This window comes from Cimex lectularius, unplaced genomic scaffold, assembly GCF_000648675.2.
Source record: "Cimex lectularius strain Harlan isolate CLEC.00 unplaced genomic scaffold, Clec_2.1 scaffold134, whole genome shotgun sequence".
Taxonomy (NCBI): domain Eukaryota; kingdom Metazoa; phylum Arthropoda; class Insecta; order Hemiptera; family Cimicidae; genus Cimex; species Cimex lectularius.
This window is the reverse complement of record NW_019392747.1, coordinates 866036-893154: the sequence shown is the minus strand read 5'-3', so window position 1 is coordinate 893154 and position 27119 is coordinate 866036. Positions and strand designations below refer to the sequence as shown.

Sequence of the window (27119 nt, the reverse complement as noted above, 5' to 3'; positions counted from 1 at the left end):
TGGGCATGTGTGCATTGCCTCTATAATTTTTAAAATTAATTTTGTGTCTTCTTTTACCATGTTTTTGATCACCATAGTAGGGTTCCATTTGTAACTAGAATTGCTGTTGTATACAGAAGTTACCTAACTTTACTTAGCTTAGCTGAATGAGAGTTTCTTTAACAGCTTTACTCTCAGACGCCCGATAACATCTGAAAATAGTACCATAAAGATTTTACATGCCTGGATTTGTCATCGCCTGGAAATCGAGGTGGTGCAATGCTAGCCAGGTTCAGAAATGCTCTGACAAGAGCAGATCCGATCTATCTCCGGTTCCTGTACTCTCCAAGTAGGTTAAGAAGTAAAGGGAAAAATCATCTGTTACCCTTAGACGCCAGAGCTGATGGTAGGTCTTGTCTAGGCTCAGGACCCTATGGGGTGAACTATTGAATATGCCTGGTAGGCAGTGTTTGGTTTTATGCATTTATCGTTTCTACTGAAATGATCGGAAACGATCGATGTGCAGGTTCATCACCCAATAGGTTCCAATAAGAAATCTCACAATATAAGCGTCTGTCGATGATTTTGGAAAAGATGTACTAATTATTCCCATACTTAGTAAATAATAGAGTATTGATAGTAATAATTGGGCGGGGGATGTAAAACAATAAAAACCGTATTGTCTCGTCAAGATAGAATCATTCTTCAAGCCTTCATCTCGCCCGTCTGTCAGCATGGAAGAGATAAACACTGACATTGGATCAAGGGATCAGAGAGGCGAGTTAATCTACATTTAATCTGTACTCGCTCCAGTAGGGGACTAGCGTTCCAGGAAGTTACGAGTTGGCGTTCTCCTCGAGTAGGACGTTCGTTATTTAGTAGTACGAACGGCGCGAGTGGGAGCCGTCGTTATCGCGGATATGACACTCGGTGAATCCTCTCATTGAAGCGAGAAACGCGATGGTGACCGGTGGCTTTTTCGCCTTCGCTGCTTTGCACTTTGCCGCTGCGACGTGGGCGGTCGAAGTACCAGCCGGGTTGGGGCCATGCATTTCGGACGTCAACAGCAATGATCCATGTGTGCACGGGCGTAACGTAAGTATACAAGTTATTACCCTCTGACGATTACAACTGATAAGATTCCGTCCCAGTTGATTGTTTCATAAATGAAAATAAACACAAATCCTCACATAAAGTTTTTTTTTTATTCAATGAAAAACACCATTTACACACAATTCAAATCAATGACGAAATGATGGTGATGATTTCTATCGATTTATGCAGAAACAATGAGAGATCGTTTGCATCACACAGCCCTGAAAATTAAAATGAAACTCCGATTTGTTATTCCTGAAGTATATCGAATCGATTTATTGAAACGAAACATTATGGTTAATTTTAAGAATTATTGTTATTGCAATAACATAACGTGGTAGCACACATGCGCATTATTTGTGCACCTCTCTAAAACGTTCGTCATTTTGTCCCCAAAATAGAACAAAACTGTACCGGATATTTGTAAATATCAATAATCAAATCACATTTCGAAGTCGTTGAGCTGAATCGGCTTCTGATAAGCTATAAAAAAAAACTTTTTAAAAATGATATACAATTAATTATGTAAGGTTTGAGCAAAAACGCAATTTATTTTCAAATTGGTGGATCAAACATATAAGAATTCAAAACTATCACTATAATAAATTTTATTCTAACGATACTTATTAATCATTCTAAATTGTAGAATAGTGTGGAGCTTATATAAATCAAACAATATAGTTTTATATATGTAATTATTTTATTTTTGCAAGCCTAAGCATCACGTTTTTTTAGTCAATACCAAATGTTACAATGTAGATTGCAATAAACAAATTTAAATTAGAAATGAAATATACATTCTTACTAAAAAAACAAAAATCAAAAGGTATAAATAAATAGTTATTTAAGTAATTGTATAACTTATATACATACTTATTTATGCTTGTGCAAAAAATTGTAAAAACAGTCCAATAAAAAAAAACGTAAATGTCGGAAATCAAAGAATCAACCAATCGTTTAATTATCGTATTCAAAACAAAATTCTTGAGGCTAACTAGTTTTAATAGTTGATGATTGACCGAAATACAGCCTATTCAAAAGATTATATATAACTTCTATAATCTATATCTTATTGGAAATAAATATTTATTTAACGTAAAAAATATTTGGCTATAAATATAATGATTATGTAAGTTCCATTATTGGGTCGAGGTTGATCAGACTTTTTATGATGAAATATGCATAAGTGGTAATATGCTTAAATAAAAAAACCACCAAAGTGTGATTTTAATTGGCGATATTTGCCAGTTTATCTTGATTAAAAAATTATTTCATTATTTTTTGTTTGTTTTTGTACATTAAAAATCAAATGTAGAAACCATTCCTTTGCATAGTTTGATACATGAAAAATGTTTGTAACGGAAAGTTTGTGGGAAAAAAGTTTCCGTTGATATTGACCGATAAGCGATGATATTGATAAATGGAAAATAGGAAAAGGCTTTTTGATTCTATTGCGTCCGACACATTCGCAAGAAGAAATTCTATCATCTCAAAAAACTAAAAGAAAATATGTAGGGAAATGGTTTTACCCAAATTCTGACTTACACTTATTACTCAATTAGTGCACCGCATATGATAGTAACACCAATGGTTGGAATGTTTATATGAAAATGAAATAAAAATGTAGCCCAACTTTTTTTTTTTTTCAAAGGAAAAATTTAGATGTAATATGTATATAACTGTAAAATTTGTATATTACAATAAACAGACAGTCCTCCCACCAGCGTGTACGCGGTGGAACTAAACGACATATCCCTCGCACTGAGCATCATAAAAAGTCAAAACCGTAACTCCTTTACTAATTAAGTACGGACTCACTCAGTGCGGTCAAGAAGCTAATGAGAAGAGCCTCCGTGGACCCTCTAAAAAATAAGATGTTCAAATTGTTTAAACGAAACGAAGCAGTTGCGGTGAAGGTCATACTGGCAAGGGTTCCCGGCCACATAGGGATGGCCTGGAACGAAGGAGCAGACAGAGTGGCCAAAGAAGCCGCCAGAAGACCCACGACGCTTCCCAACCTGTACGCCCAGCAGATTTAAAACTATTAACATTTTTAAAATTTTCCCTCCTTTTTGCCATTTTTCAAATGTCGTGTAATCGGATTGGAATCTCTGCGACAAATGAAATGGCCACAGAGAGCTTCGAATCCCGCTCGTGCCATTGACTTTTTTATCTCAACTAAAAACCTTAATTAATTGTAATATATTAATTGGTCAAGCGGACCACGAAATTAGTGATTTTAGTGATTTTAATGATTTAAAATGAAGTATACTTCACTAAAGCTCTCCGTGGCCATTTCATTTGTCGCAGAGAATCCAATCCGATTACACGACATTTGAAAAAGTGAAAAAAGGAGGGAAAATTTAGATGGTGGGGTTGAGAAGGGAAGTTTGTGTCCGATCGAGGTAACGATAGCTCAAGTGGTAAAGCAGCGGCGTATCTAGCCGAAGATCGTGGGTTCGAATCCCGCTCGTGCCATTGATTTTTTTATCTCAACTAAAACCCTTAATTAATTGTAATATATTAATTGGTCAAGCGGACCACGAAATTTGTGAATTTAACTATTAACACCGTGGAACTAAGGAAACAACCGTGCCAAACTGTGGCAGGTTAAGAAACTGGTCGACAGACAACGATTCGAAAAGAAAAAGACCATACGGACAAGACTGCGTAGGAATGGCAGGAAAGCGACCCGCAGGTGCCTGTTATGACGGATAACTGTCGAGCACATTTCTTACCGTAGAAAGCTTGATAAGTAGGCAATATTTTGACATATCGTTAGACCTGCGAAGCCTTGGGTCACGCAGGCGGGCACTGATCTCTTTTCCGGTACTTCAGGGCTACATGGTTTTTAAATGTATATAGTGTAGGTTTGTGTCACTGTTGTGATTATTTTAACTTATAAATGTAATTTGTTAGTGTGAAAGGAAGGGGTGTTTAACTCAGCCCCGAGGAATATGGAGTACTCTTGGGTGAATGTGGATACTAACTGGAGAGTAAACCAGATAGTTATTAGCGAGAATGGAGTGGGTTCAACCCCGCCCCGAGGAATGTCGAATACTCAGGAGGACCAGACGTTTAAGTTTGTATCGGGTTTTGTGTTTATATTAATTTATTGGATTGAATGCAATTTATTAGCGTGAAAGGAAGGGGTTTTAACCCCGCTTGAGGGATGTCGAGAACTCTGGGGGTGTGAATGTGACCAGACTTCTATGGTTGCATCGGGTGTTGTGTTTATGTTAATTTATTGGAAAGAATGTAATTTGTACACGCTCAAGGCAAAATACGCATGAAAGAACAGAAAAAGAAGGAAACTAGGCCGGCAATGGCCTCAGCTGTTTGTCGGCGCATAAACCTCCCACTTTATGTAATCAGAAATGTTTAGTCTAAACCCATAAACAAAAAATACAATAAAACGTAGTTTATGTTTAATTTTTATTTATTTTTTAAATTCACTAGTTTTCGTGGCCCGATTGACCAATTAACATTTTTCAATTAATTAATATTTATGAAAGGTATTTGTTGAGATAAAAAAGTCAACATCACGAACGGGATCCGAACCCACGACCTTCGGTCAAATACGCCGCTGCTCTACCACTTGAGCTATCGTGACTTCGATCCACTCGGACACCAACTTCCCATCTCAACCTCATTTCTAGAATATGAAATCTAACTGGAGTTTTTTGTTCTTTAGTTTTATTTTTGTTTTTTAGTGTACTTCATGATTTTAATTTTTTTATCCAATATACTTTGATTTTTATCAACGATAAATTTAACTTTTGATAGCGTATCTTAATCAAGTTTATGCCATTCCCAATTAATTAATTTACCAATTAATAAATTAATCACTAATTTATAATTATTTTCTTATGGTATTTATTAATATAATATCTAATTGTGGTATAATTCCCGCTTTTCGCACGTTGAAAATTGAGCGACTTTAAAAACCAGCTTTTCATTGGAACTTTCGCATTGGCGGTGGATCGGCGGGTCACTCTGACGATTCATGTCGAGAGACGTGGTTGTAAACTCTTTCGACCTGATGATGAGCTAGCTATAAGCTTGAAATTCAGTCGTTGAAAACGACTAACTGAGTAGGAACTATCTCTTTAAAAAGATTGAACTGCACTCTCACTCTACCATTTATCATTTGTACGTGTTGTTTGTATTTTGGTCAACATTTTCTGATTAAAAGCTATTAAGATATCTAGCTACAAATGATATGAAATTCATATCTTAATACTTTTATTTTCAAGTAAAAACAAAATTCATTGTACGATGACAAAAATATTATGGCATTATTATAATTTCTTTACTGATAAATTATTTTTCAAATATCAATAATCTAGGTTTGTGGGTAAGCAATTATTTGGAAAAGATTCAGGATAGATAATAAATCGCCGTTTTTTTGCGCTGTTATTATCGTCCAGTCAGGTCATTTAATTTTTAATTATCACGTTTTTTGTAGATGTGTCGAGAGATTATGAATCTTGGCGTTGCCCTTCCATGACTATTCGCGGACTTAAATATTGAGTTTGGGCAGCAGATAAGTCCCCGACTTGCAGACTTAAACAAAGACAGGAGTTTATACTTGATAAAACCCTATTCTTCCTAGAAATAACATACGGGAATAAGTATATTATTGCTTCAACGATCAATTTTTTTACGACAAATAAAATTTCAATCATTCCAATTAATATTCTTTTCAATTAAGGTTTTTAGTTGAGATAAAAAAAGTCAGTGTCGCGAGCGGGATTCGAACCCACGACCTTCGGCTTGATACGCCGCTACTCTACTACTTAAGCTTCGATACCCTCGGACTCTAACTTCCCAACTCAACCCCACCTTCGGAATTTTCCCTTCTTTTTGCCATTTTTCAAATGTCGTGTAATCTGTTTGATTCTCGGCGACAAGAGAAATGGCCACGGAGAGCTTTAGTCTTCACACTTCATTTTAAGTTATTAAATTCACTAGTTTTCGTGGTCCGCTTGACCAATTATTATCTTTCAATTAATTAAGGTTTTTATCTCAACTAAAAACCTTAATTAATTGAAAAATATCAATAAATAATGTTTAGTGTTTAATGACCATTAGTTAATGATTATTTAGAAATCATGAGGTGTGGTCTGGTGTGACGTAGGTTTTAAAAAACATTTTCTTTATCGTGTCAACGTTTCGATCTTAATCTGAGACGTTTGGACGATAAAAAAAATGTTTTTTTAAAACCTACGTCACACCAGACCGCACCTCACGATCTCCAAATAACCAATAAATAATTTTAACGTTCGTTAATCCCTTTTCTAAAGAAAACTGGATCACATGAGGCCAATAACACTGTGATAGAAATCAAAAAGTGGTAAAATATCTGTCAACTAGATAAAACACTAAAATTTAAGAAAAACATCGGCCCCACCATTATGAAGAGGACACGAGCTTTGATGGCGTGCAGAAGGATAGCAGGGAAAAACAGGGACGTAGACTGGAAACACTGCTTTGGATGTACGCCATGATGGTAAATAGAAATGATGAATGATGGAGTGAGTACGGTGTTCAATCCTTTTTTAAAAAAGATAGTTCCTGTTCACAGTTAGTTGTTTTCCAACGATTCCAAGGAAATCCTTCAACCTGATGATGAGCTAAGGGCTGAAAATCCGGATCGTTGGAAAACAATTTACTGGGGTAAGAACTATCATTTTTTGAAAAGGATTGATGATAAACATTCTTACATAGGGAGCCATAACCTGGGTCGAGAAAGCAGAACTAACAAAAAGAAAAGAAAACAAAAATACAGAGACGTGCGTGCAATGAGCGATGAGAACATCCACAGTTGGTATTGAAAAAATACTGGGATTAATCTCCTCACACCACATGATAATGAGAACAGCGCAGAAAATTGTTATTAACGTCATTAAAGTGAAACCTCCAACAGCAAGAAATTTAAAATGGAGAGACAGTAACAAAATAAGGACCATCCGATTCTCACCAATCAAAACTTCCAAATAAATCTAAGTACCAAACAGAACGGGAAGGAGAGAAAAACTTTAAGAATGGCACCATCTTTTGGTACACAGATGGTCTAGAACACAAGAAGGTACAGGGGTAGGAGTCCTGGAAGCAAACACTCAGAACCCATGGGAAAATACACCAGTACCTTCCAAGCTGAAGTCAATGCAATGGAGAGATGTACTCAATTCAACTTGACTAAAGGGTACAAAAACAAGAACATAGCTATCGTGTCAGATAGCCAAGCAGCCGTCAAAGCACTAGCCCAAATATAATTAGTTTAAAGATGATGTTGAACTGCAAAACCAAATTAAACTTATTAGGTACTTTAAATTCACTAATTTGGTGGTCCGCTAGATCAATTAAGTCATTACAATGGACCACGAAATTAGTGAATTTAAAGAATTAATATGAAGTACACATCACTAAAGCCCTCCGTGGCCATTTCAATTGTCGTCGAGAATTCAAACCTATTACACGACATTTGAAAAATGGCAAAAATAGGGAAAACTCATAAGGTGGGGTTGAGATGGGAAGTTGATGTCCGAGTGGATCGAGGTCACGATAGCTCAAGTGGTAGAGCAGCGACGTATCTAGCCGAAGATCGTGGGTTCGAATCCCGCTCGTGCCATTAGGTTTTTTCATCTCAACTAAAAACCTGAATTAATTGTAATGATTTAATTGGCCAAGCGGACCACGAAATTAGTGAATTTAAAGAATTAAAATGAAGTACACTTCACTAAAGCTCTCCGTGGCCATTTCAATTGTCGTCGAGAATTCAAACCTATTACACGACATTTGAAAAATGGCAAAAGGAGGGAAAACTCATAAGGTGGGGTTGAGATGGGAAGTTGATGTCCGAGTGGATCGAGGTCACGATAGTTCAAGTGGTAGAGCAGCGGCGTATCAAGCCGAAGATCGTGGGTTCGAATCCCGCTCGCGCCATTTACTATTTTTCATCTCAACTAAAAACGTTAATTAATTGTACTTATTAGGTACGCAGAACAAGGTCAGCCTCTGCTGGATCCTAGGACACATGGTGGTAGAACCCAACGAGAAAGCGGGCACTCTTGCAAGGCAAGGAGCTGGTACACCGCTGATAAGACCCAAACCCTTCCGAGGCATAGGAACCCGCACTATCAGTGAGTACCTCAGAGAGAAAGACAAAAAGAGAATGAAGGAACTATGGAATTCCCTCATTGGACACAGACAATCCAAGACTCCTAACGAATTTCGGAAGGAAATAAGTTACAAAATGTGTCAAAGGAAGGAGGAATAAACTGCGAATCCTAACAGGACACCTCACGAAGATTGAAATAATCCAAGACAGCACATGCAGATTCTGCAAAGAGGCAGAGGTGACACCAACACACCTATTAACAAACTGTGATGCTACACACTAGAAGAAGTGCTTTGGTATTTACAATGTGAATGTAGAAGAGATTCAACCATTGAAACCGGGCCGACTAATCAAGTTCCTTGATGAAATAGGACTCACCGGTGTGTTATAGACACAGAAAGGGGGATACAATTGCTCTTACAGGGTGCAGTATATTACACCCCGACCAATACGTCAACATCTAATCCTTTTTCTAGCTCTAACGGTTTTATTATCCGGATATCGATTCGTGATTAAAATGAAATCATCCCCATGGAAGACGGTCTGGTTTCCTGACGCAAATTTTTCCACTCTCCGTTGTTTAATAATTGTGACGGTGGGGTAAAGCCGATTAGGGTATGAGTGTGAAAACACAAGACAAACAGATCCTAAATTGACAAGTCAATTTTCAACAATATACACGGAAACCAGGCCCGAGATCTTGATTGTAGTGTCATCAGTTTCCAATTAATGAACTTAATCACGATACTCTTATCCGAATGTGCAAATAAAAACAAATCACGTCCAATAAAACACGATTAAATTAAATAAAAAGATAGGAACAATTTTGTATTTAATATTTAAAAACTTAGTATATTAAGAAAACAGTATTAATTAAAGTAATCAGTAAATTTTAATTTTTGACCTATTATGACAAAATTAATATTCCTTGTTCAGTAAGAATATACTCTTTACTAATTCATTTTTATAACGTATTTTTTGTTTTATGATAAAAACCTTTTAAAAATCAATCCTATTAAACGTTCTATCATCACTGATATACAATCGTTCAATTTGATTTGAATTTAATTGACCATTCCAACCTTTCAATTTTTTCTAATTTTAAAAACATTCCATTGCATATATTGCTTACTTAACAATGTTTAATTGAACTAATGGATTAAACGTGTTTTTATGTTATTGATAAGATGAATATATTTTTCAGTTGAGAAAAGGTAAATGGTTGGAATAAAACGCAGCTTTACGATTAACATTTCTACACTAACACCTTACTAATTAAGTTTTACTAGAAAATTTTTAAGGTTTAATTAATTCGAAACGAAACCAATGAAAGGAACAAGATATACACAATGTTAGTTTTAACTTAAAAACATGATTATATTAATCTGCTAATATGCTGGTTCATGTTACTAAAGTAATTACTATAAATTTCACAAAGTATGGTTGAAATAAAAACCTGCGGAGGTCGTGTGTTCGGGTCCGGCTCGTGACATTAATTTTTCAACTCAACCACAAAATTGTAAAAAAATAAATCCTAATAACCGTTAGCAGTTACAAATGAAACATACAATATATATATATGGTAGCTGGCGTTAGTCGATAATTATTCCGAAATTGTGAGATGCGGTCTGGTGTATGTAGGTTTCAAAAAAACACTTTCTTTCGTGCCAAACTTTCGATCTTTATTGAGATCATCTTCATTGCCTGGGATTTACAAACACTGTTTAAATTTAACAAATACCTGTAAGATGTGGAAAAAAGTGAATTTATACAATGCAAAATATTTTTTTTTATAATTATTCAGAAATCATGAGATGCGGTCTGGTGTGATGTAGGTTTNTGTTTTTCTGAAACCTACATCACACCAGACCGCATCTCACGATTTCTGAATAATTATCGATTAATGGTCACTAATCACCACAAATATATTTTTTATTATCAATCAAAGTATTTCAACTCAACACGACACGGAACAATGGCACAATTACACAGCAGACAAACACATTGAGTGAGTAGAAATACTTTGATTGAATATATAAAAATATATTGCATTGTACAAATTCACTTTTTTCCACATCCTACATGTATTTGTTACATTTAAACAATGTTTGTAAATCCCAGGCCCGAAGATGATCTCAATAAAGATCGAAACGTTGGCACGACAAAGAAAATGTTTTTCTGAAACCTACATCACACCAGATCGCATTTCACGATTTTCTAATAATTTCAGAAAGTGTTTCTACTCACCAAATGCAACAAAAAACTTCCTAAACTCTCCTGTCCAAAAAAAATAATTACAGGTGTTTTTTTTAATTTTTCAACTTAGGTACACTAAATTGGTTTTTACCTTCAGAATTACTCACTGAAGACTTTCATGAAAAGAAGAAGACAATCAGCGAATTCTACATCGATTCAATTTAGTGGATTTGGACTGGAGTTTATAGAGAGTTTTATATGTATATATATATATATATATATATATATATATATATATATATATATATATATATATATATATATATATATATATATATATATATATATATATATATATATATATATATATATATATATATATATATATATATATATATATATATATATATATATATATATATATATATATATATATATATATATATATATATATATATATATATATATATATATATATATATATATACTTATGTTAATTATGAACCATTCTGAGAAAATATGTGTTGAATATATTTAGTGTATATGGAACTGTATATCCATTTAATCAACAACTTTTTTAGATCAATCTAAAACGTTAAGATTAAGAATCACTTGATAATGTTTATATAAAGTATTGACCGTTCCATTAGTTTGTTAAAATAATAAATTTCTAAATTAATATTGAGTAGTACAATGTGCTCGACGCTGAGGGCTCTTCACCTAAATCAAAATGTCGAAAAAAAATCAAAATTTCCTGCAATCTAAATGAAATGGTTGAGTTTTATTTTTTAATACATGATTGGTAAATGCATTAGTAATCTGCTTTGTGTTTAAGTGCTTGTGTTTAAAAATAAATCAAGTAGTTAATTTAATCAACACAAATGACTTTATTTTTAAATTTAGAAGATTATTCAAGAAACTGCAAAAAAAATAACATACTGCCAGATGTACTGTTGTTATTAAATTTTATTTAACGACTAACGATATAACTAATATGTTGTTTTATTAACTAAATTTGAAATTGTGTATATTCCAAACAGACGTAAAAGCAGAATTTTCCATTCCAAACTTAATTAAGTAATAAAATTAATTATTTATTTTACCTATAGACCAGGTCATAAAAATATAGTATTAACATCATTATCTTTTAAGCTATGATTGAAATGTTATTAATTTCAGCTGCGTTAGAAAATCATTCTGATTTTTCTCTTTTTTAACAATTTTTATTTTAAAGATTGGTCGTTTCTTTATCAACCGATTATGTACATTTTTCAAAATGTCTAATCTAACAAGGTTTACTAATCGTTTACATAATTTGAAATAAGACAACTTATCTTATCTCGCAGACTATTGACTGTCCAACGGTAAACGGGTTTTTATTTTTGTCTCGAAAAACGGAAATGCCATCTGGATAAATAGGAATTTGAAGGATTATTCTTTTAACATGTTCTAGAAAGCACATGATTAAAGGTAACCCAATTAACATAATTGGGATAATTGATATAGCTTTCCTTGGTGGTATACTGATACTATTATCAAATAACTAAACAATAGTGATGGTGAGTTATATTGATTACTTCTGTTTCAAGAAAAACAGTCTTTAATAGAACATTAAATTGCGGGAAAAGTTCATTTTTCGTGACGTTAGGGTTATAAGCAGGGAGTGGCGATACTCCTACTCCTGCCATTTGTTTTCAGTCATTCGCAAAGGATATTCAGGAAACTATCAACAGTATTGTTCGATCATTAATAACGGCAACACGTTTCAATTATCCAATTGACCAATTGACGAAAAACTAGTTTCACTACGTTTTTAATAATCTGTGGATTTGAATAGGAAATACCTTGTGCTGTCTGCATTTCAACAAATAGGCTTTCTGATTGATGGCCGATGCGAGTTTCTTCTCATTGTTGGCGATGTCCTTCAGAATACTTTTTGCTTCGTGTCCAAATGTAGTTGAAGAACAAAGAACATGGGATTCTATGAACAAATTTCACCTACAATCTGTAGATTATATGTTTATTATTGATATTTCTTTTTATTTTTGGATATAATGCGAATCCAAAGGGATAATTTAATACTGTATCGTATGGATTTTACATCTACCTCTGCAAACGCTTATTATTTATTAGCTTTGCTTTAATAATTTGTTTATGAATTTGTGTAAAAACACAATCATTGCTTTTAAGTTAAGTTAAGATTTAAGTTTAAGTTTTAACCACAATTCTAAGCACCAGAAGTGGATATGACTAACTACGAACCCCCACGGTCCCATTCTTTAAATTTATTATAAGACATCTCCCATTAAAAAAATGCCCAGGCTTTGACCTCATCACAACAAAAATCCTCAGAAATCTTCCCGAAAAGCTATAATTTTCCTTACCACCATTTACAGTTCGGTCCTTAATCCTATCTCGTACCCAATTAAATGGAAATTGTCAATTATAAAACCCATTCCCAAACCACAAAACCTCAACATCTCCCTAAGTCATATCACGCCATCAGATTGCTGCTATGACTTGATAAAATCCTTAAAACAACTGAAATATCTGTTTTGAATGAGCCAATGTTTTGCCAATCAATTCGGTTTCGACGACATCACTCTACCATTCATCAGTATTACAGGGCTAGGGTGAGATCGATGTTTTTTCATTTTCTTAGACGTTAGGAAAGCCTTCGATTCAGTTTGACTTCCGGTCTTGTCCTGGAAACTCAACCGCATCCTTCCATTCATTCTGTTAGGTACTTCAAGTGAAAATCTGTCCCTATTCACTATGCCGAAGCTGGTGTTTTACAAGGCAGTATCCTTGGCCATTGTGAACCCTCACCAAGACTGGCAAAAGCACTGCTGCAATTGGAGAGGGCCAAACTCAGAGGAGAGGTTGGACTACTAACCGGTCAATGGCATCTCAGAAAAAATCTACCCAACATGGGTGTATACAACGATGATCCCATCTGCAGATTATGTAATGGGGAGGAAGAAACAGCCACTCCTCATATCATCTTCGAATGCGAAGCAACAGCTCATTGGAGATTCTACCTACCTTCGGAATAACTTAGGGAATCAAATTGCAGCAGCGACAGTCAATGACCTAACACTTCTAAGGAGAAGGGTTGAGTCTATTGCACTGAACTAAGGAACTAGGAAGGTACAATAAGCCAGAAGGCTGTAGTGCCTGGGAGTGCAAACCCCACTTCCTAGTATCCTTTTTCACCATACCATACCTAGGTCCCTTCCTCTGCTCAATATGTATTGCAGACATTCCGATCAATCCCGCTACATATGCAGATGATACCGACATCCTTTCAAAAATTCAGACTCATTAGAGGCCTTCAAAAACCACCAGGACCATATCTCCTGTGTGGAACAATGGTTCAAGAAATGGAGGATTAAACTCAATGAAACCAAAACTTCACCCTCCAGCATATAACTTCTCCTCCAATTTACTGCAAATCTTTTCCTTTCCCCAGCAACTATTGTCGTCCGCTATTTGGGACTTTTCATCGACAAAACGAAACCCCACACTCGACTCAAAAGAATATAAATGAACAGTCGGTAGATATAAAATAAAAACTGTATCAGCTTAATTTAGATTAAGATTAATATATAAAACAGGTAGAAAGCTTTGGAACATTATCATGTTTAAACTAGTAAATACAATAAATTAATTAAAGTTTTAAGTTGAGATAAAAAAGTTAGTGTTACGAGCGGGATTCGAACCCGCGATAGCTCAAATGGTAGAGTAATGGCGTATCAAGCCGAAGGTCGTAGGTTCGAATCCCACTTGTGACACTAATTTTTTTATCTCAACCAAAACCTTAGTTAATATAGTTGTTAATAACAATAACTTAAATTTCTGTTTAATATTACGTAAGAAAAGATATAGGCCTAGTGTAAAATTGTTCACACTTTAAATCCGAACAAAAAGCATAAAGTACCTATTTTCCGCATTAAAATTGTACTGATAGCAATTGATTACAAATTTCAAATTAGGCTTATTTTGTAGGGAAAAAACATTAAACTGAGTAAATAGTGAGAGAAGTGAAACATTCCAGTAAAATATTGCGTTTATCCACCCCCTATCTGTTTCTCTTTTTACACCGTCAAAATCGTATAGGACCTTCTCTCTCTCATACTTCGGCCAAAACTTGTTTAATATTATAGACATAATATTTCAAAATAAATATTAATATATTCTATGAAACAGTTGCAACATCCTCAATCCTGCCATGTTTTAGTTAGTTTTAGTTTCACTAAATTCGTGGTCCGCTTGACCAATTAATATCTTACAGCGGACCACGAAATTAGTGAATTTAATACGTTTAAAATGAAGTATACCTTCACTAAAGCTCCCCGTCGCCATTTCATTTGTCGCCGAGAATCAAAAAGATTACACGACATTTGAAAAATGGCAAAAAGGAGGGAAAATTCAAAAGGTGGGGTTGAGATGGGAGGTTAGTAGTTAGGTAAATAGCTCAAGTGGTTGTACCAGCGGCATATTTAGCCCAAGGTCGTGGGTTCGAATCCCGCTCGTGACACTAACTTTTTTATCTCAACTTAAAACCTTAATTAATTGATTGATATTATTTGGTCAATCGGACCACGGAATCTAATCGATCTAGTAAATACATTTTTTTACATGCCATGCTTTGATTTTAATTACAAAAAAATTGAAACCCCGCAAAGTAATGTTGCTGTCTATTTTAATGTGAACAACCTAAACTATTTGTTTTTCTTTAGTACTCGTTTTTTGTTTAAGTGTAGTGGAAATCAGAACGAGAGCAGTGTCATGACGATCACGATGCCAGCAGACGAGCAGAAATCCGTCCAGGAAAAAGTCGCGATGGATAAACCGACACAATTTGAAGGTAATTAATATTAATTTTGATAAATTTTTAAATGGAAAATTTACAAATTTGCCCTTTTTTCTTTAAATTTTATATATGAATATAACTTAATTAAATAATTAATTTTGTATATTTAATTTGTACACGCGTATGGACGAACATTTAATTTTTATTGACACATTTACTCTCATATCTCTTGCTTTCATAAACGCATGCACGCACATATATATGCATATACGTATGTCCTTTTTTTGGGAGGCGTCTTGATCTCGTACGTTGTAACACGGGCAATGCACCATTGTTAGCTGTCATTAAATTAACGATAGTTTAAAATTATGGTCCTGACTTTTGTGGGATGGAATTTCACTAGCAATTCCCGTAGGCATGATAAGACCCGGTTAGAATTTGTGCGTCCTGTGTACCTGGGACAGTGTTCCAACCCCAGCGATTTACAATAGTTATACATATTAATAGCATGCCAGGAGTAATTTGTGTAATTTATAGTGTGGTGTATGGGTCTTGTGAGCGTAGGCATAGTGAGCCTAAGTGGCTTAACAGGCGCTGCCCTATTTCCAATCATCAACAGCCCTTTGTACGGACACGTTATGACAGCTTTGATAGGACTTGCCGTCGGATCTCTGACTTCTACGGCTCTTTTCCAACTTATACCCGAGGTGAGAAAATTAAATTTATTAAAAAGATAACAATAATTAATATGTTAGTAAGTACAATAAGCAAAAAAGAATTATAAACGATAAATGCGGTCATATCGTTATTTATTACCAAACCAAAGTGTACAATGCAGTATTATGAAATCAAGAATCAAATGGTTATTTCTGCAAATAGATTTTGTATAAATTAATTTGAAAATTTTCTTTTGCAATTTGAACCATAGTAGAACCAATATCGCTGTTTATTAATTTATGCATTGGATACGGTGAAATATGTCTGTTACATAAACATTTGAGAAGTTTGAAACCTACATATCCGTGAAATAGATTGAATGAATAATTGAAGTTCTCAGAAATACGTTAGTTCTATGCCCAACAAAATTTGCTATCCAAACTATAGAGATTGACCCGATCTGTCTAAAACAAGGTGAATGTGGGCAGGAATAGAACTCCAGAAATACTTCAGAGATACAGATAATAGATTTGCATAATAAAATATTTAAAAATAAATTACTAGACGAAATTAAATACAGGTAACCTGACGATGTTTTTTTTATTCATAATTGTGAAAAATGTAAGGATTTTATAGTAAGTAGTTTGTAAATTATATTTATATCATATCGGATATAAATATAAATATATATAAATATAAGATATAAATATTTTTCGATTTGAAGCTCAAATTTATGTACATTTTTTTAATTTAATATTTATTTTATCATTTGTATTATAAATTAAACAAAATATCGATATTGGCTTGTGCTTAGGCAAGTGCTATAAGTATATTATTACTTCAACGATCAATTTTTTACGATAAATAAGATTTTACTCATTCCAGTTAATATTCTTTTCATTTAAGGTTTTTGGTCGAGATGAAAAATTTGTGACACGAGAGGGATTCGAACCTACGACCTTCGGCTCAATACGCCGATGCTCTACCACTTGAGCCATCGTGACCTCGATCCACTCGGACACTTCCCATCTCAACCTACAAAAGTTCGAATTCCTCCTTTTGCGATCTTAACCAAAAATCATAGATGAAAAGAATAATTAAATGGGATAGTTAGTATGGTCAATTATGGCCACTAAACAAATATGGATTAATTTAATATAATTTTAACCTGAGCTTAGAAATGTGTGGTATTTAGTGACGGTTAGTTAATTATTATTTGGAGATTGTGAGATGCAGGTCTGGTTTGACGTAGGTTTTAGAAAAACATTTTCTTCATCGTGTCAACGTTTCGACCTTTATTGGGATCATCTTCAGGGCCTTGGATTTATAAACGTTGCTTAAATTATACAAATACATGGAGGATGTGAAAAAATGAATTTTCTAGCATTGTATAAATGGGGGGATTTATAAACATTGTTTAAATTTTACAAATACATGGAGGATGTGAAAAAATGAATTTATACAATGTTAGAAAATTTTATATTCTATCAAAGTATCAAAGTATTTGATTCAATATAAAATTTTCTAGCATTGTATAAATTCATTTTTTTCTTACATGTATGCGAAAAATTTAAACAATGTATATAAATCCCAGGCCCTGAAGATGATCTCAATAAAGATGGAAACGTTGGCACGATAAAGAAAACGTTTTTCTGAAACTTACATCACATCAGACCTCATCTCACGATCTCCGAATAATCATTAACTTGATCGATGACCTGATAATCCTTAATAATTCCAAGGGCAATGTCATCAATATGAATTCTCTTTGCTGTAAAAAGTATATTAATCTTTTTCATTGAAAAGAAAAGGAAAGCAAAACAGATACGAATTAAACGAGGCAAAAAATAGGTCGGAAGGCTGCTAGTGATTATTCTCTGCGTTATCTTGAATGAAGGGAAGTTTCGCTAGTAGAAAAATAAACATTACTACAATATATACCCATCGGTGATTTTTGAAGGGGATGAAATGCCGAAGGGAAGAGAGATTTTCGAGGGCAGGTGCTAGAGAGAACCCGAGACACAAGATTAAGAAGAATGAGTACCTGACTAAAATCGATTTTAGTTACCTTGTTATATGTTTCGTGGGGTTGTTTATACTTCGTTTTTCCTTTTATTATATACACTTATTAAGAATATTTTATTTATCTTTATTGCGGTAGTTTTAAAAAAATACTATAAGTAAGTCGATTAGGTTTCGTAGTCCGATTGACCAAATAAATAATTTTCAATTAATTAATTTTTGAGTAAGGTGTTTGTTGAAAACATGACAAAAAGGAAGGAAAGTTCAGAAGGTGGGGTTGAGATGGGAAGTTGGTGTCCGAGCGGATCGAAGTCACGATAGTTCAAGTGGTAGAGGAGCGGCGTATTTAGCCGAAGGTCGTGGGTTCGAATACCGCTCGTGACACTGACTTTTTTATCTCAACCGAAATCTTAATTAATTGAAAAGAATTTATTGGGTCAAGCGGAACCACGAAACCTAATAAATGTAATAAGCAAAATGAAGTATACTTCACTAAAACTCTCCGTGGCCATTTCATTTGTCGCCGAGAATAAAATTACACGACATTTGAAAAATGGCAAAAGGAGGGAAAAACCAAAAAGCTGGGGTTGAGACAGGAAGTTGGTGTCCGAGTCGATCGAAATCACGATGGTGTTCAAGTGGGTTCGAATCCCGCTTGTGACACTGACTTTTTTATCTCAACCAATACTTTCCTTAAAGATTAATTAATTGCAAACTATAAGTAATGTTTATTTTCTTTTCTTTACAAGATTAGTGTATTTAATATAATTTTGAGTGCTTTTCGATAAAATTTCTAAACAAATTACAACTGTTAGTTGCAACAATTATAAAAATGTTAGCAGGCAATTATTTTGTACAGCGTAGTAGCCAGTCGGGTAAATTATGCCCTCAATAATATATTAAAAAACTGTGTGACTGATTAATTGAAAGAGAAGTTGTTTAATGAGTAACTTAGTGAGTGACTAAAGCCAGGAACACACTTACCCGATGCTACGCCATGCGACGCTACCCGATGCTACCCGACGCCTTGCCACGTTTTGGTAGGGTGTGCACATCTATCCATCGCAAGCACACGTCGCGTACAGTCCACAGCGTTTATCACAATAATCACTATCACAATCGCAACGCATCTTTTGTTCTTAATGCAATATTTTGAGTAAAACCTTGTAATAAATTGTTAGTTAAATTTTATGAGCACAACCATCTAATAAATTGAGTGAAAGGCAGAATGTACAAAGTTCATAATAACTGGACACGATTTTGCAGCTCTATTTATTTTGATTGTACAAAACACGTCAAAATGACAAAATAAAAAGTACATCAAATATTTACTTTAAATTTGTTTCGATAAATTATTTTAAAAGTTTTGTTTATTTGTAGAAAAATGATTGGTTTAAAATCATAAATGCCGAAACCATCAAAACTTTCCAGCTGCAATATTTCTAGAATAGTCATCAGTTATAAACTGGCTGTCGGAAATGATGAATTACGGTCGGTAAGTTGATCAAGTTTTGATCAACTCCAGCCCGTTTGTTCTTCTTACCATTACGTTAATACTGACGGATACAGTTTTGTAATTTGGAAAGATTAATAATCGTATATCACTACGTGTAGATATGAACTTTGATTGATGACGAGTTACCATAGCTGCACATTATGAGCACATGGTCTCTCTAGATCGTCAGAGGAGTTTTGCCATTGAGACGACATATACAATAATAATAGTAATGCATACAAAATTATACAAATATTCTCTTTACAATAAAATTCAAATCTTATTCGGAGATAGTTAGATGCTGTCTGGTTTGACGTAGGTTTTAGAAAAACATTTTCTTCATCGTGCCAACGTTTCGATCATTATTGAGATCAGCTTCAGGGACTGGGATGATCTCAATAAAGATCTAAACGTGTGGTGATTAGTGACCGTTAATCGATAATTATTTAGAAATCGTGAGATGCGGTCTGGTGTGATGTAGGTTTCAGAAAAACATTTTCTTTATCGTGCCAACGTTTCGATCTTTATTGAGATCATCTTCAGAGCTCAAAGTGTTTGTCTTCTGTGTAATTGTGCCATTCTTGCCGTGTCACAGTGGCACTCTCCACACGATACGCAAGAATGGCACAATTACACAGAAGACAAACACTTTGAGCCCTGAAGATGATCTCAATAAAGATAGAAACGTTGGCACGATAAAGAAAATGTTTTTCTGAAACCTACATCACACCAGACCGCATCTCACGATTTCTGAAAAAAGATCGAAACGTTGGCACGATAAAGAAAATGTTTTTCACAATCTCCGAATGAGCATTAACTAACGGTCACTAAACACCACAAAAAAAAAAAAAAAAAAAAATTAATTGAAATAATTTAAGTAACATTTTTTCTTAACTCAGCTTTTTAATATGAATAGACAAATTACTAATATTTTTCCCATTAATATAAGCCAAAGATTCACACCCTTCTAGAACAGGTTTTCCCAACGATTTCTTTCTTATCCCAGAGTATCTCAAAAATAAAATGCAAAATCCCTTCTGGGGTGGTATATTTAAATGCTGCACATGATATGAATCTTCAGCACCAAATGTTGTTTCTTGTAATTTTAAAATTTCTCCCCTTACTTTAACAATCCAACGTATACTTTGCACATTTAAGTGTTTGCTCCACATGTACCGATCAACGACTCCAAAAAATTTAAAATTTTTATAAAGGGAATATTTTTATTATTTAAACTACAAAACAAACATTATAGTGTCTTTTTTATTGCTTTTTGCAGCTCATTGAATACACTGATTTTGTACAGCTCCATTGCATTTGACACCTCCTTAAACAAACAAGTGTTAGACCGGATATTTTCACATGAAACCATTTTTGGATATCTTGATGAGGACATAGGCAGCACCCTGACCACACAGTCACAGCCTAATTTGAGTGTAAAAATCTGAACAGTTTCTGTATTCGTCTCCAATTGTAACAATGCTGCCGGATACCAAGGCGGAATTCTTAAGAGCTTCTTCAAGAAAGTTCAAGCTCCTTCTTAGCACTTCTTTAACTTTATAGTAAGAGGTAAATCACCATACCTGGGCGGCGTAGCATGACAAATGCTCTGATTGTAGATTCAAAAACGTTTATTTTCGCTTCAAAATTGATGTTCTCATTTTCGAAAATAGGAGCCCATGTGGAATTAATACCCCGCTTAGCCACTGCATTTCTGTTTGTAAAATGTTTACAATTATTATTTATAAATTCGATAATTTGAATATTACAATTTTAATTATGTTTAAAATTATGTTTTTACAAAAATTTGGCAAGATAAATTTGATAGAAAAACTTATACTAGTTGGTTTGTCAGACGCTAAGTTTGTGACACTCTGTTTCTCGAAAACCACTCACATTTTACATTCATTTTACATACCATTCACATTATTTGTTACGCACTCTATTCCACAGACGGAGGAGACCAAAAATACACTTTCATAAAAATATTTTTTATTAAGCAACCTGTATCGATTTCGGTGTGCTCTTTGAGCTGTTTTAAGTAACAGAAATCGATACACGTCAATAAGTGAAAAATGTTTTTATGAAAGTGTGTTGGTTGTCTCCGTCTGTCCAATCGAGTGGGTAATTAGTTGAAAAAACAACAACAACCTATCGATCTTAATAACAATATTATCAAGTTATGATAAAATAGTTTTTACGAATTATATTTACACAATGTTTACAGTCTTTATACGACATATGCAGCAGAAAGAATTGAATTGAAAAGTAAAAAAATATTATAGATGTTAATAATTAGTGATTTTAAGAAAAACTGAAATATTCTTTTAATTAAAACTTTTTGAACAGATCTGGTTGAGAATTTTTGAACGTAGTTAGATCATGACGCCTACAAAATGGGGCAACAAGCTCGGTGGAAATCTTGGGTACTTTCGAGCAATCGATTTATGGATAGGGATAAGAGAGGCGGCCATAAGGCCTACTGCACTCGATCTAAATAGACCTATTGTGCTCCTATGTTAATTAAAACTCACTGGCCAGCTTCAGGGTATTAACCAGCGGTTCCTTGCTGAAGGATCTTGCTTGTGGGTTTTCTTGTCGTAGTTGCAAGAACCTGCACCTTCACAGAAACATATGTTCTGCGGTCTTCTCTTCTTCCTAGCAGTATCTGCCTGTGTTTCTTCTGTCTGTACTCCTATCCGGTGCATGTGCTTTCTTAAGTGGTAGTGCCCTGTCAGGAGTCCAACCAGAATCCTGGTTCGGTTGCGGTTGCCTTTCAGTAATTCTTTTCTAAGTTTTGCGGATGGTCCTTCTATGAATCTCTTCGCGTGCCTTATACCTGCGGTATTGTTCCACCAGGGTTCGGACACATTAAGGATCCATTTTATCCTGTGGTAGGCTACTAGGCCGCAGTCCATGTCTGGGTCCATAGAGTCCATGTTGGCTCCTTTTATCGCCAAAGGTCAACCTTTTCGTAACCTCTATGCCCCGAATGTCCACCCATGCCAAAGTCAGGTCATAGTGTCGCTGACTTCCGTCAGGGCCTCCATGCATTTCCAAACATTCTTTGCCTTCGCCTCGCATGAGCTGCTTGGCTGTCAGATATCTTCCGGGAATGTATTCCTAGCTTTTTAGTTCTCTGGCACATTATTCAATCGCTATGAAAAGTGTAACATACTTGCCTAGGTTTACCATCATTTCGGTCTTGCGGTTCATCCCAAAGACCCTCAGCTCCCTTATCGGTTTTGGGGCCGTCAGTATACCAGTAGGAATTGCCTTTAGTGGTGTTCTCATGGCCCACTCTTCCAGTTCTGGTATCAGTACTTTGTACTTCTTGTTGAAGTGGTACGCAATCGATTTAACTAACAATACTTAAAATTTATTGTAAAATAAATTTAACAACAAATTGAAAACGTTACTATTCACTAAATAAGCAAGGTATTTTGGGGATAATAAAGCTAATTTTTGTTAGATCAAAATTGAAGAGTAAAAAATAAAATAAATTACAATACTGTATTTTTGTAAAATGTTAAATTGTGGACTCAAAATTCAATTATTTTCAACATAGTTTCTAACCCTAATATTAATCTCAACATAAAACTTTACCCCAAATTTCAATTTTTAATGGAGGGTTGTATTTTGTCTATATTCACAAATAACACGATTGTTCCGATGCTCGTCGCCTCTGGAATTTAATTAATACTCTTTCCTTTTCCTAAGAAATAAATGATATTCTACATAGGTCCTATGATATGCCAAAATATCGTCTATATACATAAAGACTTCTACAATTGAAAAGGTGCTCGACCGTTCTATCCTTGCATAACGGGCCCATACGCGGTCGCTTTCCGGCCAGAAGATTTTTAGATATGTAATATTTTGTTTTCGCGGGATTAAAATATATTTAGTTATTTTCCTTTACATATTTCTCTACTATGGACAGGCTCTCATTAGGTTCCACTTCTACATCATATCCTAAGATTTCCAGTCTTCCTGGGACAATCAATTGCAGGTCATCTGCCGAATCAATTGCCTTGTTGCTTATAACCCTGCCCCGAGGAATATCGAGTACTCTGGGGTGAGTGTATAACGAACGTCTGGAGAGTAAAAGTAATTTATTAGCGTGAAAGGAAGGGGTTGCTTATAACCCTGCCCCGAGGAATATCGAGTACTCTGGGGGAGTGAATGTGACCAGACATCTATGTTTGTGGTGATGTGATATATATATATACGTGTTGTATGTTTTGTTTCCATTCTGTATTTGAAAGAAGAGAAAAAGCAGGAAAAGGCACAGAGGGCCGGGGATCACCTCGCTGTTTGTCGGCCCATAAACTCCTCCCGCCCAAAGAGGACCGTATACGAATTTCAAAGTTTAATTAACAGGCAGAAATCAGAAGATTTCCAGATAGTAAAAAAATCAACCGAACCACTTCGCTAGAAAGATCATGTAGATTTTATATTTATACTTTGCAAACAATTAACAACATCGCAAGTCCTGTAAAAGTGTATTGGGATCTGGGATATGATATATGATACGAGCCTTCAGTTTTATATACAAAGGTGCAGTAATCCCTCTCCTAACATGGGCTGAGGCGATAAAAAGCTCTTAGGCCTAAAAGGATTTTAAGAGGTTTCTAAGAAATGTTAAGAGAAATATATATAGAAATTGCCAATGGATATAGAAAGAACTACATCATTTCACACGACCCTCGTAATAACAGGTGTCCTTCCAATTGATTTGTGAATTGCAGAAATAGCTAAAAATTATAGGCTGATGGACACCAAACAAGAATTGGAATGCTCAGTTTAAAAAAAATTTTTAAAAATTAAAAAAAAAAATGGCGACATCCCGGCGAAGAAAGTGTGTGTTTTAATCCCTGATGCAACCTCAGATGTGGATCCCTTCTACAGAATGTAAACAGTTTTTTTTATTATTATTATTTTTTTTTTTTTATTGGCCTTATGATCTTGCATATTAGCCATAGTACGAATTCTTGTGTGTTCAAATTGGGGGTTATCGGGGGTTATCGGGGAAAAAAGGGCCAGAGGCGACGGTGGGAATCGAACCCACGACCGCGGCGTGAGAGTCTCTCATGCTAACCACTCGGCTACCGTGGTCCCCTAAACAGAGTTGGTTTGCCCTAGTAACAGTAAAAGTGAATCAATAAAATGTATCAATAACTCATTATGCACTAATGATTATTAATGGTGATATAATTGGATCACTAGAGAGGACTTTCTGTGACGTTTCTAGGACTCGAGTTTTGAAATAAAACCATTTTTTCGACTATTATTTATGAAATCTTTACTGTACATAATCACTTAATTTTTGTGTTTATTGGATAGTGTGAATGTTATACCATAATTGACTTTATTAATATCTGGGATTTTTCTCTCGACTTTTTTCGTAGGTTTTCAATATTAAAATAATTTCCTTAATTTTTTTAAATTGCTTAATTAATACTGTAAAAATATAAATCTGTGATTTTAGTTTGTATTCTCGCCGGACCATTCATTATCTGAATTTCCCTTTTTAGTTTATTTTACACTTGAAATATTGATTTCAATTTTTTTTACATTTTTTACAATTTTACAACTTCTGTTTTAGAAGGTGTGAGGATTTTTGAGCAGAATTTCTGAAAATCAATTATAGTTGTCGAACGAAATATTGAAACGTTTGAATCCTTAGCCCTACTTGTGCACCTGTGTGTTGTTGGTCAAGATAGGCCTGAAAATTATTATAAAATTCAATTGAATTTAATCTAACTATATTTAACAATTCAGCTTTAAAGTTCCCACAAAATGATATTTTTAGTCAATTAAATAAGAAATTTTAATTGACTCTCAGAATTTCGATAACATCCTTGTTCACTCTCTTAAGCTTTCTTGTTTCGCAAAAGAATTTTCAGTAACAGGCTTTTGCACGAATAGACCCAATATAGTAGAAATGCGGTTTTCTCGGCAGGAAATCAAACTTTGTTCTAAGTTACCAAGTCACTGGGTGTAAATTGCCATATATTGGATTGAAGTAAGGCAGAGCGTTTGGAGAAGTCGAAGTTGGATTGACACGATCCTTTGCCCATGTCTCACAGAGTTGAGATGTTCAGTGTCGCCATGTTTTAATTAAATTGTATATTTTTTAAACATCGGTTATCGTTTTTAATATTAATTTGTAATTTTGACACCAATAATTGTAAGTTCCTAATTGAGTCGAATAATTTTCAAAAGATTGAAGACGAGCAAATAAATAATAATCGTAAAAAATGAATAAATACCTATATTTTTACGATATCTTATAGGATATCTCGTAGGAAAAAAACAGCAGAATAGTCTCTAAATTAAAAGGCACTCCAAAAAAACCTATGTAAGAAAAATAATACAATTTTTATATGAAAGTTTAAATCTGGCAGGTTTAAGTCCACATAACAAAAGAGACAACATGATATGACAGACATGAGGACGTAAAGATACTAGGGGGAGAAAACTATACTCCAAATTATCAGTGTTGGATATAAAATATAAAAATATTATTTATTATAAATTAATACAAAATTTATGCAAAAATGTATATAAAAAGATTAGAAACACACTATGTCTGTAAAATTGATTATCAAGAAACTCCAAGGTTTTGGCTGGATCAACACTGGAAGCATATAGCGGATGGCGTCTTAGATTCTAGATATTTTGTCGCTTCACATCGGCCATCTTCCCATGGATATCGACAGATTTGTATTTAGGTCTATTCATATTCTACATACTAAAAATTCGTTTCGTTGTTGTTAGTTGGTTACATATTGGGTGAGGAACAATTAATTAATTTTTTTATTGAGTCTTGTTCATACAGTCTTGGAGGAAATCGAAACATTCGAAATTGTATTGGCAGATTTCTTATCTAGTTTCCCTTAATGCTAATAATTCTTTAGCATAAATATCCCTCACCCACTTTGCTTAACTTTTTGTTGACCTTTGTTTCATTAGTAAATGAGATTCAAGCGCATAAAGGTCTAAGGAATTCACTTGAGACTTCACTTCAAGAGGCATGGATTAATGCACTCCCTCAAAAGACCAATTAAAAACCATCCACCTACGCTAATTGCTACTTGTGGACTTCTGACTGCCTCGCTTCAGTGGAGGCCCATTCTCATCGCCAGATCATATCGCTATGGAGATCTCACCATCACCGCCTGATCATGTCTCTATGGAGATCTCATCCTCATCACCTGTATCGCTAGAGAGATCCCACCCTCATCGCCTGATGATGTCGCTAGGGAGAATCCATCCTCATCGCCCGATCATATCGCGAAAGAGAGTCCACCCTCATCGCCTGATCATGTTGCTAGGGAGTTCCCACCCTCATCGCCTGATCATGTCGCTAGGGAGATCCCACCCTCATCGCCGATCATGTCGCTAGTGAGATCCCACCCTCATCGCCTGATCATATCTCTAGGAAGATTCCACCCTCATCGCCCGATCATGTCGCTGGGAGATCCCACCCTCATCGCCCGATCATGTCGCTAGGAAGATCTCAACCTCATCGCCCGATCGTGTCGCTAGAGAAATCACTTCCCTCATGACGGTGAGAGATCCCAACCTCATCGCCTGATCATCTCTCTTGGAAGATTCCACCCTCATACCCGATCTTGTCACTAGGGTGATCCCACCCCCATCGCCCGATCATATCTGTAGAAAGATTCCACCCTCATCACCTCATCCTGTCACTAGGGACATCCCACCCT

At 34.8% G+C, this 27119-nt stretch overlaps 1 protein-coding gene across 4 annotated transcripts in view; it reads left to right on the top strand.

Annotated features, from left to right (window-relative positions):
• Positions 1-789: 789 nt before the first annotated feature.
• The window catches only part of LOC106670214 (zinc transporter ZIP8-like), a 53622-nt gene continuing 27292 nt past the window's right edge, over positions 790-27119 (top strand). For 3 of the 4 annotated variants that reach the window (XM_014400329.2, XM_014400328.2, XM_014400326.2), the window contains exons 1-3: positions 790-1074; positions 15155-15263; positions 15747-15916. In XM_014400329.2, the coding sequence (XP_014255815.1) occupies positions 940-1074; positions 15155-15263; positions 15747-15916 (414 nt within the window). In that variant the 5' untranslated portion in view covers positions 790-939. The remainder of the gene's footprint in view (positions 1075-15154; positions 15264-15746; positions 15917-27119) is intronic. The other variant, XM_014400327.2, reaches the window with a different exon arrangement.